At 31.7% G+C, this 12,388-nt stretch overlaps 2 protein-coding genes across 2 annotated transcripts; one reads left to right on the top strand and one right to left on the bottom strand.

The window, feature by feature from the left end:
• Positions 1-442: 442 nt before the first annotated feature.
• LOC133329266 (ATP-binding cassette sub-family B member 10, mitochondrial) lies at positions 443-2,920 on the top strand. The gene is made up of 7 exons (XM_061537757.1): positions 443-740; positions 807-1,016; positions 1,080-1,282; positions 1,346-1,627; positions 1,765-2,283; positions 2,337-2,561; positions 2,636-2,920. Exons 1-7 carry the CDS (start codon positions 443-445, stop codon positions 2,903-2,905), a joined length of 2,007 nt encoding a protein of 668 aa, XP_061393741.1. The 3' UTR covers positions 2,906-2,920.
• A 2,004-nt stretch (positions 2,921-4,924) lies between these two features.
• On the bottom strand, positions 4,925-8,702 carry LOC133329265 (protein vreteno). Its single transcript, XM_061537756.1, has 7 exons — positions 8,392-8,702; positions 6,880-7,230; positions 6,558-6,803; positions 5,758-6,478; positions 5,432-5,613; positions 5,178-5,377; positions 4,925-5,106 (listed from the first exon to the last, which is right to left on the bottom strand). The coding sequence occupies exons 1-7, from the start codon at positions 8,700-8,702 to the stop codon at positions 4,925-4,927; spliced, it is 2,193 nt and encodes a 730-aa protein (XP_061393740.1).
• Positions 8,703-12,388: the final 3,686 nt, after the last annotated feature.

Raw genomic sequence — 12,388 nt, 5'->3', positions numbered from 1 at the left:
AATTATCTTTTTAGTTGTGTTGTTCAAAAATCAGAATATTTAATTTCTTTCATTCAGTTTTCAATTTTTATTTCAAATTACAACATTTTTGACAGTTAATTGCACAAAAACTGTTCTGTACCAACACAACCCTAATCCGAAACTACAAAACCCTAATATTTAGCCGAACTGTCACAAAGCCTATTAATAAGGTAACCCAAGAAAATCAGCTGCAAAACAGCTGCTTCTTAAATTTGCTGTCAAAATCCATTATTGGGACTCTATTCCAGGTGGCATTATAAATGGGCCTTAAACTGTCATTTCATTCATTATCAGGCACTAGTGTTGTGAATTTTTGTTAATTTAATATTGTTATAAAAACATTAAGAAATAAACATAATCTTAAATGAAAATATCTATGAAAAGATTATAGCGGCGATTTCCATTAATCTCTGAACCAACGATGTTACTGCAGAGCTTGAAATGTTCACGTCTTACGAAATCACCGCAAGTGTATTGGACTTTTAGAAACTTTACAACCATACGCCAGAATTATCCCACAAAGTTGTTACAAAATGGTTTCCCCAAAACACAACAACAACTTTTGCAACCAAAGAGCCACCAGGTTAGCTTATGGCTGTTGCGACGACTGAAAAGTGTAGAAGCTGCTGAAAAGGTCAAGGCGCCAAAGGTTAAAATTAAGAGAAGCGATGTTGCTCGCCTTATGGGCTTGGCAAAATCTGAAAAGTTGGTACTTGCTGGTAAGAAGGTTTTAGTTTTTGGGTCAATACTCATTTTTATGTTTTGCACCTTTCCCTCCAATTAAGCTGCCATTGGCTGTTTGGTGATTTCATCTACAATAACAATGAGCGTTCCATTTGTTCTTGGCAAAATACTGGACATTATATTCGACAAAGATAGTGAAAAGGCCGGTAAAGCACTGGACAGGCTGAAGCATTTTTCGTTGATACTTTGTGGTGTTTTCCTCATAGGCGGCTTAGCAAACTTTGGACGTATTTATTTTTTCAATAGTGCTTGTAAGTTGCCCATGTGGTTCCAGTCGTTTATCAGAGTGATATTCTATCAGTTCTTCTTTCCAGCATTACGCATAGTACGAGATTTACGTTCAAAGTTATATAGAAGGATGTTGAATCAGGAAGTCGGATGGTTTGATAAAAAAGGTACTGGCGAACTTGTAAATCGTTTGGCAACTGATACTTATTTAGTAGGAAACTCGCTGAGTCAAAACCTATCAGATGGCTTACGGTCAACAGTCATGGTTTTAGCAGGTACATCTATGATGGTATGTAATTATTTAGTTTAGTGGTGGTTAATCTGAAAACCCAATTTTGGTGTTCGTTCTCAGATATACACCTCACCACAGTTGGCTCTCATCAGTACTTGTGTGGTACCTTGCGTTGCTGGAATAGCAATTGTGTATGGCCGTTATGTTCGTAAAATAACTCGCAGTCTTTTGGACAAGCTAGCCGATATATCCAAGGCAGCAGAAGAGCGTTTGGGAAATGTTAAAACCGTTAAAACGTTCTCGAGAGAAAATGAGGAGTGTAAAACCTACGACAATTTACTGGGAGAAGCTCTGCAATTAGGTTACAAGGAAACATTGGCTCGTGCCATGTTCTTTGGAACGGTAAGATTGTTTAAACCAAGAGGCCATGCAAAAATTTTGAAAAATCTTTTGTTAGTAAAAAAAAAAAAATCTTGGAATTCATATTTCATTTTAAACAAATTATATTAATTTGTATTCATTTATTTCTTCATTTTTAGACTGGAATGTCCGGTAACATCATTATAATATCCGTTTTGTATTACGGTGGCAATTTGGTCATTCAAGATGCATTATCTATTGGTGCTCTGACGTCATTCATTTTATACGCTGGCTATTCGGCCATTTCCCTAAATGGTCTTTCCAATTTTTACACCGAACTTAACAAAGGAGTGGGTTCAGCTCAGCGTATATGGGAAATATTAGACCGCAAATGTTTAATACCCACGAATGTTGGTATTATGCCAGAGACAAAACCTCGAGGAGATGTTATATTTGATGGGGTTAATTTTAGTTTTCCTGCCAGACCAGATTCTATAGTTTTAAATGATTTTAATTTAGTTTTACGACATGGCGAAACTACTGCTCTTGTTGGACGCAGCGGTTCGGGCAAAAGTACAATAGCATCATTGCTACTTAGATTATATGATCCGGTGAAGGGGCGTGTTTTATTGGACAATCTCGATTTGAGGGAATTGAGTCCTGTATGGTTAAGACAACATATTGGAGCTGTGAGTCAGGTAAGTAAAATACGATATTTTCGAAACATAATTTATATGCATTTATTTTCTAGGAGCCTGTGCTTTTCTCTGGCACAATTCGTGAGAATATCCTATACGGTATAAATCCAGGCGAAACGATAAAAGAATCAGAATTTGAAGAAATTGTGCGTAAAGCTCATGTCGATGAGTTCACAGAACAATTGCCCAACGGTTTGGATACTTTAGTTGGGCAAAGAGGCATGATGCTGAGTGGTGGACAAAAACAAAGAGTGGCAATAGCAAGAGCTTTAATCAAAGTTAGTTACTATAACAATGTGGGTGACGGCATTTAATTTATAATTATAAAACATGTATTTTTTATTCACTTTAGAATCCCACCATATTAATATTGGACGAAGCTACAAGTGCTTTAGATTCCGTCTCTGAGGAATTGGTCCAAAATGCATTGGAAGAATTGGCAAAGGGAAGGACTTGTTTGACAATAGCCCATCGACTTAGCACAATACGTAATGCAGATACAATTGCAGTTTTAGAAAATGGTCAAGTGGCTGAGCAAGGTACATATGACGATCTTATTACACAAGATAGCGGAACATTTAAGGAACTAGTGAAAAAGCAAGCTTTCCTGATGAACACCTAATAGCACAATTAAGTCTACTGTTAAAGTATAAGATAATTTTTTGTTTTAAAAAGGTTTTAGACGATTCTTTAATGTAAACATTTATTGTTATTAATTAATAAAGTTTTTGTATAACTTTGTATTTTGAAATGATATCTTTACACATGAAACATATTAACTATTACTTACCGACAGTTGTACAGAAATATAGTTTCTTTCAGCCAAGTGTTGCCAGTCTTGGACTTAAATATTAGATTTACAAATTTAAATTGATAAACATGGTATTTATTTCCATGTTTATCAAAAAGACAGTAATTAATTTCATAGTTTTTTTTTAGAAATTTGCATAAAGACATGAAACAAAATATCGAAAAAAAACTACTGACATAAATTAAGAACAGTGTCCTATGAACAAGTAAATTCGTGAGAGCGAACAACGTCAAATGCAAATATCAATGAATGCCCAACGAAATATATAAAAAATCTATTTTTTTGATCGCATCGTTTCGATATCAATTTTATATTTTAATTGAAAATTTTAAAAGATTGGAAGTAATACCATAGACAGACGACAGCTTAATTTGCATTAAAAAGTTCTTAATTTGAATTAAAATTTACTCCTGACAGACGAGAGTTTCTGCATTTATGAACCAGTTTTTTGTTTCAAAACTATTGTTTGTCTGTGTGTAGGAAGAAAATATTGACATTTATTTACAATATTTTTTAGGGTTACATCTTTTTGAAATTGATACATGGCCGGAAGGAAAACTAACAGCTATAATGAAGATAAAACAGCTCCAAATTTGAAGAAATGTTGAATTTTGCCTTTATTTTTAATTTTTAAACAAATTTGACAACAATCAATTTATTTTCTACAGCATTGCCATATTGAAACTGCTTAATTCAGTATAAATTCAGTTTGATTTTGTGCATTAACAACACATAAAAATGAGGATAATGTACAAGTTAATTTGAATTAAGGCTGTTAATGCAAATTAAGGCTGTCGTCTGTCTAGGCTATAAGGTTTTTAATACTGATTCCAGTTGTTTTGAAAGCGATTTCTAAAATAGTTTAGTGGAATTGTAATTTGCCATATGGTGGAATTGTAATCATGATACGAATTTATTGTATAAATGTGTACTAAATTTTGTAATTATTCTTATACCTCATTCTAAGTACCTTGATTTTTTTCACCCAAGAAGAAAAATCTTGCAATAAAGGCCAGTCTCCGTGAAAAATAAAACAGCTTTGTTAAAAAATTTTACCGGAAAATTTTATGCATTTTTCTGTAACTATAAAAATTGAAATTATTGTTTTTGCAGGATAAAATGGAACAGTTTTCGTTGAATTTTTGAAAATAATGTTTAATTTGTTTAAAACGAGAACATTTTTATTCGTCGTTCGACTGTATGAACAGCCCAATCATGAGCAACAAATCAGTAAGGAATTTTTCTCTTTTCATTTTCCTTCTATCATGAACCAAAAATCCACAAGTAAAATCAATCCCCAAAGAAACGTGTAGGTATCATTTTACTAGTTTTTATAACAAAAGACACTATTAGAAATCGAAAAATGTGTAAAAATTTCTCAAAATAAATTTATGGTTGCTAATCAGGCGCTCAAAAAATTTCAACCAATCACTGCCAGGATGAAAAAAATGTATCACATACGAAAACCGGCATTTTTATTTTGTGAGATTTTGAAAGTCATATTTTTAAATAATTATTTATTTGTTCACCGTCGTATTTTATTCCATTCTTTTAAAGAACTAGACAAATGATGTTCGGCATATAAAAAGTGACAAACAAGGTTCTAAAGGTGATCCAATTTTTAAATATATTTTTTCTCAAGATGTTCATGATCGGAGGATCCAATTCCTTTCGGATATTCATGATTGGGCTGAATATGTTCTTAAAAGCTATTCAGATTCGAGAAGAACGTATTACATATTTCGTTGCATCTTTATTGGTAACACATACAGAAATATAAACATGCATGGTCAAACAAGATAAAAAGAATAAAATTATATGGTATCATATTTAAATATTTGGTAATTCTAACAAACCACATTTGTTTAGTTTTTGAATAACATCTGGCAATGAAATGGAATAAAAATGGTCATCGGAAAATGCTTTGACGTTTTTACACTTTATGACGCTGCCATGAGGTATTAGTTCTTCGAGTTTGGCTACAATTTCATCATTACAAGATTCAGGAAGTCCTTCAGATAACATAAATGTACAATTGTAATTAAAATATAACTACAAAAAACTATAAAATCAATTGACTTACCTTGAATTTCACAATCGGCTGTATAGATTGGATATGTAAATTGTGTAGGATAGCGTCGTATATCGTCAATGTGAACCATAGAAACATTGCCATAATCTATGAAGAGTATTGTGGGATATCCATCTCCGACTACCTCCAAACAACGACCTCGGTACCAAAGACCGTCTTCGTTATATTTTACGATGCAAAGTTCATCTTGCCTACAAAAGGAACGTTTTTTTATCTTCTCAAAATTGTGCTTTAATAAAAATTACCTAGGAGCATATCCTTCTTTTGGTATACTTTCCACATATTTTTGCAAATCCTTTTGAAATTTTTGAATCTCTAATGCAAATGGTTTTGTGGTACAAGATACGCATCCGGTACTCATTGATGAATTATCCATTACTATTAACTCCACATTTTCACCGCTTGGTAAATGTTTCTGTTGCAGGTACTAAGGTTTTAAAATATAATAAATTTATAAATTTGTAAACTTTAGTTCAAACATATTAATTCAAATGTTTTCACATTCAGAGATAGTATTCGTCTCTGATATTTTATAAATTATTTTTATAAGAAAATATTGAAAATAACTTACCTCTATATAGCATATTTCATTTGTTGAAAGGGGCTCTGTAGGCTTAGACAACTTAATAATCATTTTGTTCAAATTCTGTTGTGTTGTCTCGTCGATAAGTTCTACATGATAGACACCCTTTTCTTTCGAATAGTCTTCAGGTTTGTATTTCACATAAACGTTAATACCATTCAGATAAGAATACATAAAACTTCTTATCTCCTCTGTCATATAACAATCCGGCACACCTTTAAGGATAACTGGCATTGCATGTCTGGGCTTTTCAGCATATTCAATTGGCGCTTCATACAAATCTTCCAATCTCAAGTTATCCAAATTGCCATAATCCATATAGTTTACAAATATTTTATCAGGGTTATCTGAATTTAATACAAGAGCTCTATTATATTGGTCTCCAAATTTAGCAATAACAACGTTTCCACATTTTGGTTTAATTGCTAGGGGTCTTAATTTTTTACCCATGGCTTGAATACCATCAATTGTTTTGAAATAGCTCATATTATCTTCATAAGTTTTGGCGCGAATAAAAACAATATTGGTTTTACTTATAGCGGTTATTGTAACAATATTACCGCTTCTAGGTATTAGAGATTTACAATCACTTTCTATGTGCGAATTCTTTGGAGAATTATATGTGTTTTCAAACTCTTTAACAGCTGGCATAGGTTTATTTGCTGCCATTGGTGATTTCTTGTGTTTTAGAGATTCTTCCTGTAAGTTCCTAATGAAAAAACAAATATATATATATATATGGTATCATTGTGCAGTCGATGATAACAGTTTAGTGATTTATATCTTACTTTGGTTTGCCACATATATAACGATGTTCCTGCCAATCACTTTTTTGACAGTCTACACTGCAATAGTACACTGAACAACGGCTACATATAGTATCACATTCACGTTTACAAACATTACACTTTCCAATTTTGGAGGGTTTCTCGAATCCATTCACTTTATTCACATATATGCCCGTTGATGGTGAATATCTACCCGAGGATTCTTTATGTTTTTTGGTTACAAAATCCCTCATATTGTCTGACATTCTAAAACATAATGAAATAAAATATTAGTAGCTATAAATATGTCTTCCATATTATTTGTATAGTTTAATTTACTTACTGTATATAAGAACGACCTGTTTGATATTTGAATTTGGCGTGCTTTATTGGTTCGTGTAAGCCTTCACGTTCTAACTGATGTGCATCATTCTGGAAAAAATCTGCAGAATATACATTACATTCGTCTCCATCAATCTGTTGTGGTTGTTCAATTTTTGGTCTGGGCAATTGCTTGCTTGGAACACGAATAGTTCGGTTTTGATAATCAATACCAGTTGTACGTGGTGGTACAGGAATTATCTTATTTTCCTTGTTGTAATCCATTGGTGTCACAGATTTCTTGTGTTTTCCAACAAACACTTGAAATCCGTAATTATTATTCTCCAGTGCACGAAATGTTGCCTCCATATCACTGAATGAATAAAGTTAATTTTTAACTGGCTATTATTTCAAAACAATAAATATTTATACGTATACGTTTTGTGTGTGCGTGGTAACGGAACTGTTGATGGTAACCGCTACTGTGCGGAATGTTAAAAAGAGTGGGCCAACTGTTTCAGTCGCATGGAATTATCTTCAATCATTAACTAATATGGATTGTTCTATCTATTTAAATAACAATTTAATGTATTTTTCGGAACTTTAAAGTGTTTCTTTTTTTTAATATTTTCCATAGCTCCTAAAAAATTGCCTTTATAAAATAAATTATTCGTTTATTTTGAAATTGGTTTGAGTCTAAAACGGAATTTACATTAGAATTGTTTACCGCGTGAAACTACTTTATGAGGGTTTATTTGACAATTGTACAATTTATACCAAATGGGTTAGCGAAATCCGGTACAATGTAAACGTACTATTACGTTAAAATATTTAAAGGTTTGGGTTTAATTTAAGGTATTTTAATTTTGAGGTATTTTTTGGAATCGCTCATGGACCTTTGGGCTAAAAACAATGTTACAGAGCTTTGGTTGTTGTTTATTGTTGTTCGTCTCAAATTACATCTACTAAAATAATTGTACTTATGTGTAGGTCGAATATATTAATTCAGATTGATTTCCCAGTCGTAATATACACCTAAGTCTGTTTTTACACGATCTTTTTGTACATGGTTTTGATATACCACGGTTTGAAAATTGAATATTTTTCATTTTTTCACAATTTTATTCCATTTAGAACGATTTGAAATTTTATGTACTTAATTTTTTTTTTTTTTGCCAAATTTAATTTTTGCGAAGTATGTTCATATCACAAAAAAGTATTTATGAAAGAAAAAAGTCTGAAACCATCCATAGTTTGCGAACACTAGCTTAAAGATTTAAGCGAATTCCCCTTTAGCGCGTACAAACAATTTTTACTCGTCAAAGCAAATGTGAATAGCACTACTTTAGGGGAAAGAAGATCAATTTCTTTTTTTACACGGCTTCTTCTGGAACCAATCTGCCGTGTAAAAACAGACTTAGGTGTATAAATATAAAGTCTGAGTACAGATCGTAATCAGTATCTGTATATCAATTTGATTGATCCCGTCTTTCATATTCAAGCGATTCTACAAGTTCATAGGTTTTATACTTACGCCACTGTCGCAAAATCAACAAAGAAGTAATCACACTTTTGGCTGTCCCGTACGGATGTCACTGTACCATGCTTGGAACAAATATTCCTCAAAGCAGTTTTACTCATTTTCGGTGGCATATTTTTAAATAATAGAAACGGCGTTGGAGCATCTTTTGAGGGTGTAGTATTTCCATTGTTGTTAGCCAGTTGTAAAGAAGAATCAAGGTTTGCACCAGGCCCTGTATTGTATTGATTGAATTCGACACTTTTGTAGTCTTTTTCCATTGGATTCCATTTTTGGAAATCTTCCTTCAAGTTATCATCACTCATTTTGGTACAGAAACTCACTTGATTGGGATATAATCACAATTCAAACACGGATGAAGATAAACCAAACAACCAATTTCCCGAAGAATGCCGGATTTAGGGATCCGTAAATCAAATCAGGGCGCTTCCTATTATCAATCAGCTGTTTTTTGCATGTTATGATACTAGCTGTGTTCCGTGTGTTCGTTAACTTATAGTTTTCGTCTTAATACTTTTTAAAACAACATCGAAGAGAAGACTCAAATAAAACTGGTACCGGTGGCTTGAATTGATCGGTATACTTTGCCCTATGTGCTAGCTCACCGTATCACATAATCTAATTAAATTCATTATGATATTATGTTCTATGAATCGCTTGGCCCTCGTATACGAAATAAACTAAATTGAAAATTATTATATTTACATACACATGGTATAATAATAAAAGGTAACAGCAAGTGTTGTTGTACAAAAACCAATACAACAACCACATGGAAATTTGTTATTGTAAGTTCTACTAGTGTCAACTCATTTGACAGAAAAATGTAAACAAACAAACAAATTATCATCAAATTATTTTTATTTTGAAAATGGAATATTTTCGAATCCTCAAAATAAAAATTGAAAAACATGAATGAAAATCTATCAAATTTATATTTCTATCGCTTCCACATCTTTCCTTTAATTGAGCCATTGCCATATATATGACATATATATGACAATGCTGGGAATAGCGAGTAATTCCTTCAAGAAAGATTTGCTTCCTGAAACTTTCCCAGCAGGCAGATTGAGTAAATTGAATACGGGGGCACATTAATGAAGAACAATTTCAAATTGTTTGCGTTCCCAATTTTTCTGTTGGGTGATTTTTAAAAACACAATTTGTCAAATTCATATTGACACTAGTATTACGTTGGAATCAAATCAGCTGGGATTTGCTGTTAACTTTTATAATTGTACCATGTTACATACAATACAATTTATTGCGCTCCGTACAAAAATAATCACCTTCTCACCTTTATAGAGTTTGTTAGACGTCCGTATTACCCAAATACACAGGGACTTTATTTGCAACTGTGCTAATTGAAAACGGCGAAAGTGGATGAAAATATTTTTTTATTGATCGAAGAATGTTTACATGAATAGGAAAACAATTTTTTCAACGACTAAAATTATATTTTCCAAAAGCAAAAAATTTAAAATACGCATTGTCAATATTGAAAATTTTCAAAAGTTAAATACATATATTTCAATGAATGTTACCCAAATATGTATTGCGTATAAAAATATAAAGTTGAAATTTTCAATGTTGAAAAATGTCAACTTTGTATTTTGATACGCAATGCGTATTTGGGTAACATTCATTGAAATACATGTATTTAACTTTTGAGGTGAATAAATTCGTACGCATACGCATGAATTTAGGTACGACCCTTAAAAATTTAACAATGCGTATTTTGGATTTTTTTTTTTTTTTTGAAAATAGAATTCCAGTCATTGAAAAATTTGTCTTTCTATAAATGTAAACATTTACGGTTAATTAAGAAAATGTTTTCATCCATTTTAGCCGTTTTCAATTCACACACAAGTAAATAAGGTCCTTGGGTAATACGGACGTTCAACAAACCCTATAAAGGTGAGAAGGTGGATATTTTAGTACGTAACGAACTGAATTTGGGTACGGGTCTTATGCCATGTTCTGACGGGCATCCGAACAACGTAGTTCGCTCTCAGAATTACGTACATGAATTAACCCGTTCATACAACACTATTCATAATTCATATCATCAGAGTTTTTTATTTCAAACTTTTTGTTTCTTGTTTTACACCAAATATGTAACATATTTTAGTGAATTACATAGGGATCTAAATAGAAAAAATAATTCTCTTTCTCCTGACTATAGTATGAACCCATATCTATTTACTTTTCATTCATGTTTTCCATTTTTTCTGAAAATGTTGTTGTTTTTAATACATTTTTATATTTTCTCAATTCAAATGTCACATACTGTCACAAATAAAATTTTGGAGAATTTTTTGTTTGAGTTGCCCCACATTTGTTTCTTGTTTTGTACGCTAATTAGAACCAAGGGAAAAGAAATGCATATTGCATTATGTAGAAAACAAAATTTACATCCTGCTGCATGTATAAAAACTATACAATTTTTTACTTTTCATTCATGATTTTCAATTTTACTGAAAAAGTTTGAAAATTTCATAAATATTTTCAAACTGTCAAAATTAATTTATTTTCGATAAATACTCTCAATTGTTAGGGATGGGACAAATTTATTGGTTATTCAGAGAGTGATTCGAATTGAACAACGTACAAAAGTCGGTGTTCGCTCAGACAATTTTGTATGGGGAACTAAGTAATTCCTTCATAATTAAGGGTCGAACAACGAATGAGAGAGCGAACAACGCTCGTCTGGACATGGCATTATATTTTGATACACAATGCGTATTTGGGTAACGTTCATTGAAATACATGTATTTAACTTTTGAGGTGAATAAATTCGTACGCATACGCATGAATTTAGGTACGACCCATAGTGAGATCTATATAAGGTCGGACCGTAAGCCCAGCTGACTATTAAGTTGGCTATCGAAGTATGTTTTGAAACTTATGAATATATACAAAAATTATATTCTTGTCATATTAAAAATATATATATATATTAGGTTTGTTTGATAATCCAATAATTTTGATCACTTCTTTGCATTGTGATGGAAATTTCCTTCATAACAATGAATGACCAACAAAATATTTAAAAAGAATGTTAATTTTTGGTTGGCCGAGCCTCGACAAATCTTTTATAAATTACATAAATAAGGATTATGATTATGCAAAAAATAAAACACGTAACTAAACGTGATTTAGCCATTTTAATTTTTTTGTAATTGATATGGCATTTCATGTTATCGAAATGGATTACTAAAAAAGTTTAAGTAAAAAATATATATCATAAGTCCCAATTTAGATTAGGCGAGTTTACTTGCGGCAAGTCTTTGTTTGTAGGAGAGAGGAACAAGGGGTATAGAAATGATAAAAAAAAAATTGCTCGTACCGACAATTTTCTGGCAATTCGTTTTGTGTATTTCGTATTTGTTGACATTTTATATATATTTAAATGTGAAAAAAAAACAACAAATAAAAAAATATTTTGGAACCCGAATTGCCTTGTATAGACGCATGGAGCAAGTTCAAAACAGAACGATAAAAATTGCCGCAAGTAAACTCGCCTATATAAATCAGGACTAATTAATAATAATTTTACAACACCAATTTATAGTATGTGTACTATTTTGTTCAATATTTTTCCTTCATTCTGATTATGACATCTATCACCCTGAGAAGGGTTAATAATTAATACAAATTGTATTAACCCTCCGATGAGTGACAGTTCTGTGCTTCACGGCCGAGTGAAAAGGTACCTACGGACCTTTTTGTAAATCATATTCTTTCATATATATATATATATATATATGTATATATATTTAATTTTTTATTGTTTATAACTAAATTCTACATACATACATATAATTTTTTCAAATTTTAAATTTATTTATTTTTTGTTTGAATTTACTTAAAACTATTATAAAAAAGTTTTGAACATTATTGTTGTTGATCTAGTCCCCCGCCCTGTGCGCAAGTGCCGCAGCCGAAGCAGTCTGCCATTCGTTAGCAATAACAAGAATGACCGCCATCT

This window comes from Musca vetustissima, unplaced genomic scaffold (genome assembly GCF_032173495.1).
Source record: "Musca vetustissima isolate MV318-11 ecotype Yass unplaced genomic scaffold, APGP_CSIRO_Mvet_v1 utg44898, whole genome shotgun sequence".
Taxonomy (NCBI): Eukaryota; Metazoa; Arthropoda; class Insecta; order Diptera; family Muscidae; genus Musca; species Musca vetustissima.
This window is presented reverse-complemented; position numbering and strand designations above follow the sequence as displayed.

Excerpts from the sequence above, each read along its gene's own strand:
- LOC133329265 (XM_061537756.1), bottom strand. The coding sequence starts at position 8,702 with ATGAGTGATGATAACTTGAAGGAAGATTTCCAAAAATGGAATCCAATG. Across the intron at positions 6,479-6,557 it reads TATATATGTGGCAAACCAAA|GAACTTACAGGAAGAATCTC; the intron begins GTAAGATATAAA and ends TTTTTTCATTAG. Across the intron at positions 5,378-5,431 it reads AAAGAAGGATATGCTCCTAG|GCAAGATGAACTTTGCATCG; the intron begins GTAATTTTTATT and ends TTCCTTTTGTAG.
- LOC133329266 (XM_061537757.1), top strand. The coding sequence starts at position 443 with ATGTTACTGCAGAGCTTGAAATGTTCACGTCTTACGAAATCACCGCAA. Across the intron at positions 1,283-1,345 it reads TAGCAGGTACATCTATGATG|ATATACACCTCACCACAGTT; the intron begins GTATGTAATTAT and ends GTTCGTTCTCAG. Across the intron at positions 1,628-1,764 it reads GTGCCATGTTCTTTGGAACG|ACTGGAATGTCCGGTAACAT; the intron begins GTAAGATTGTTT and ends CTTCATTTTTAG.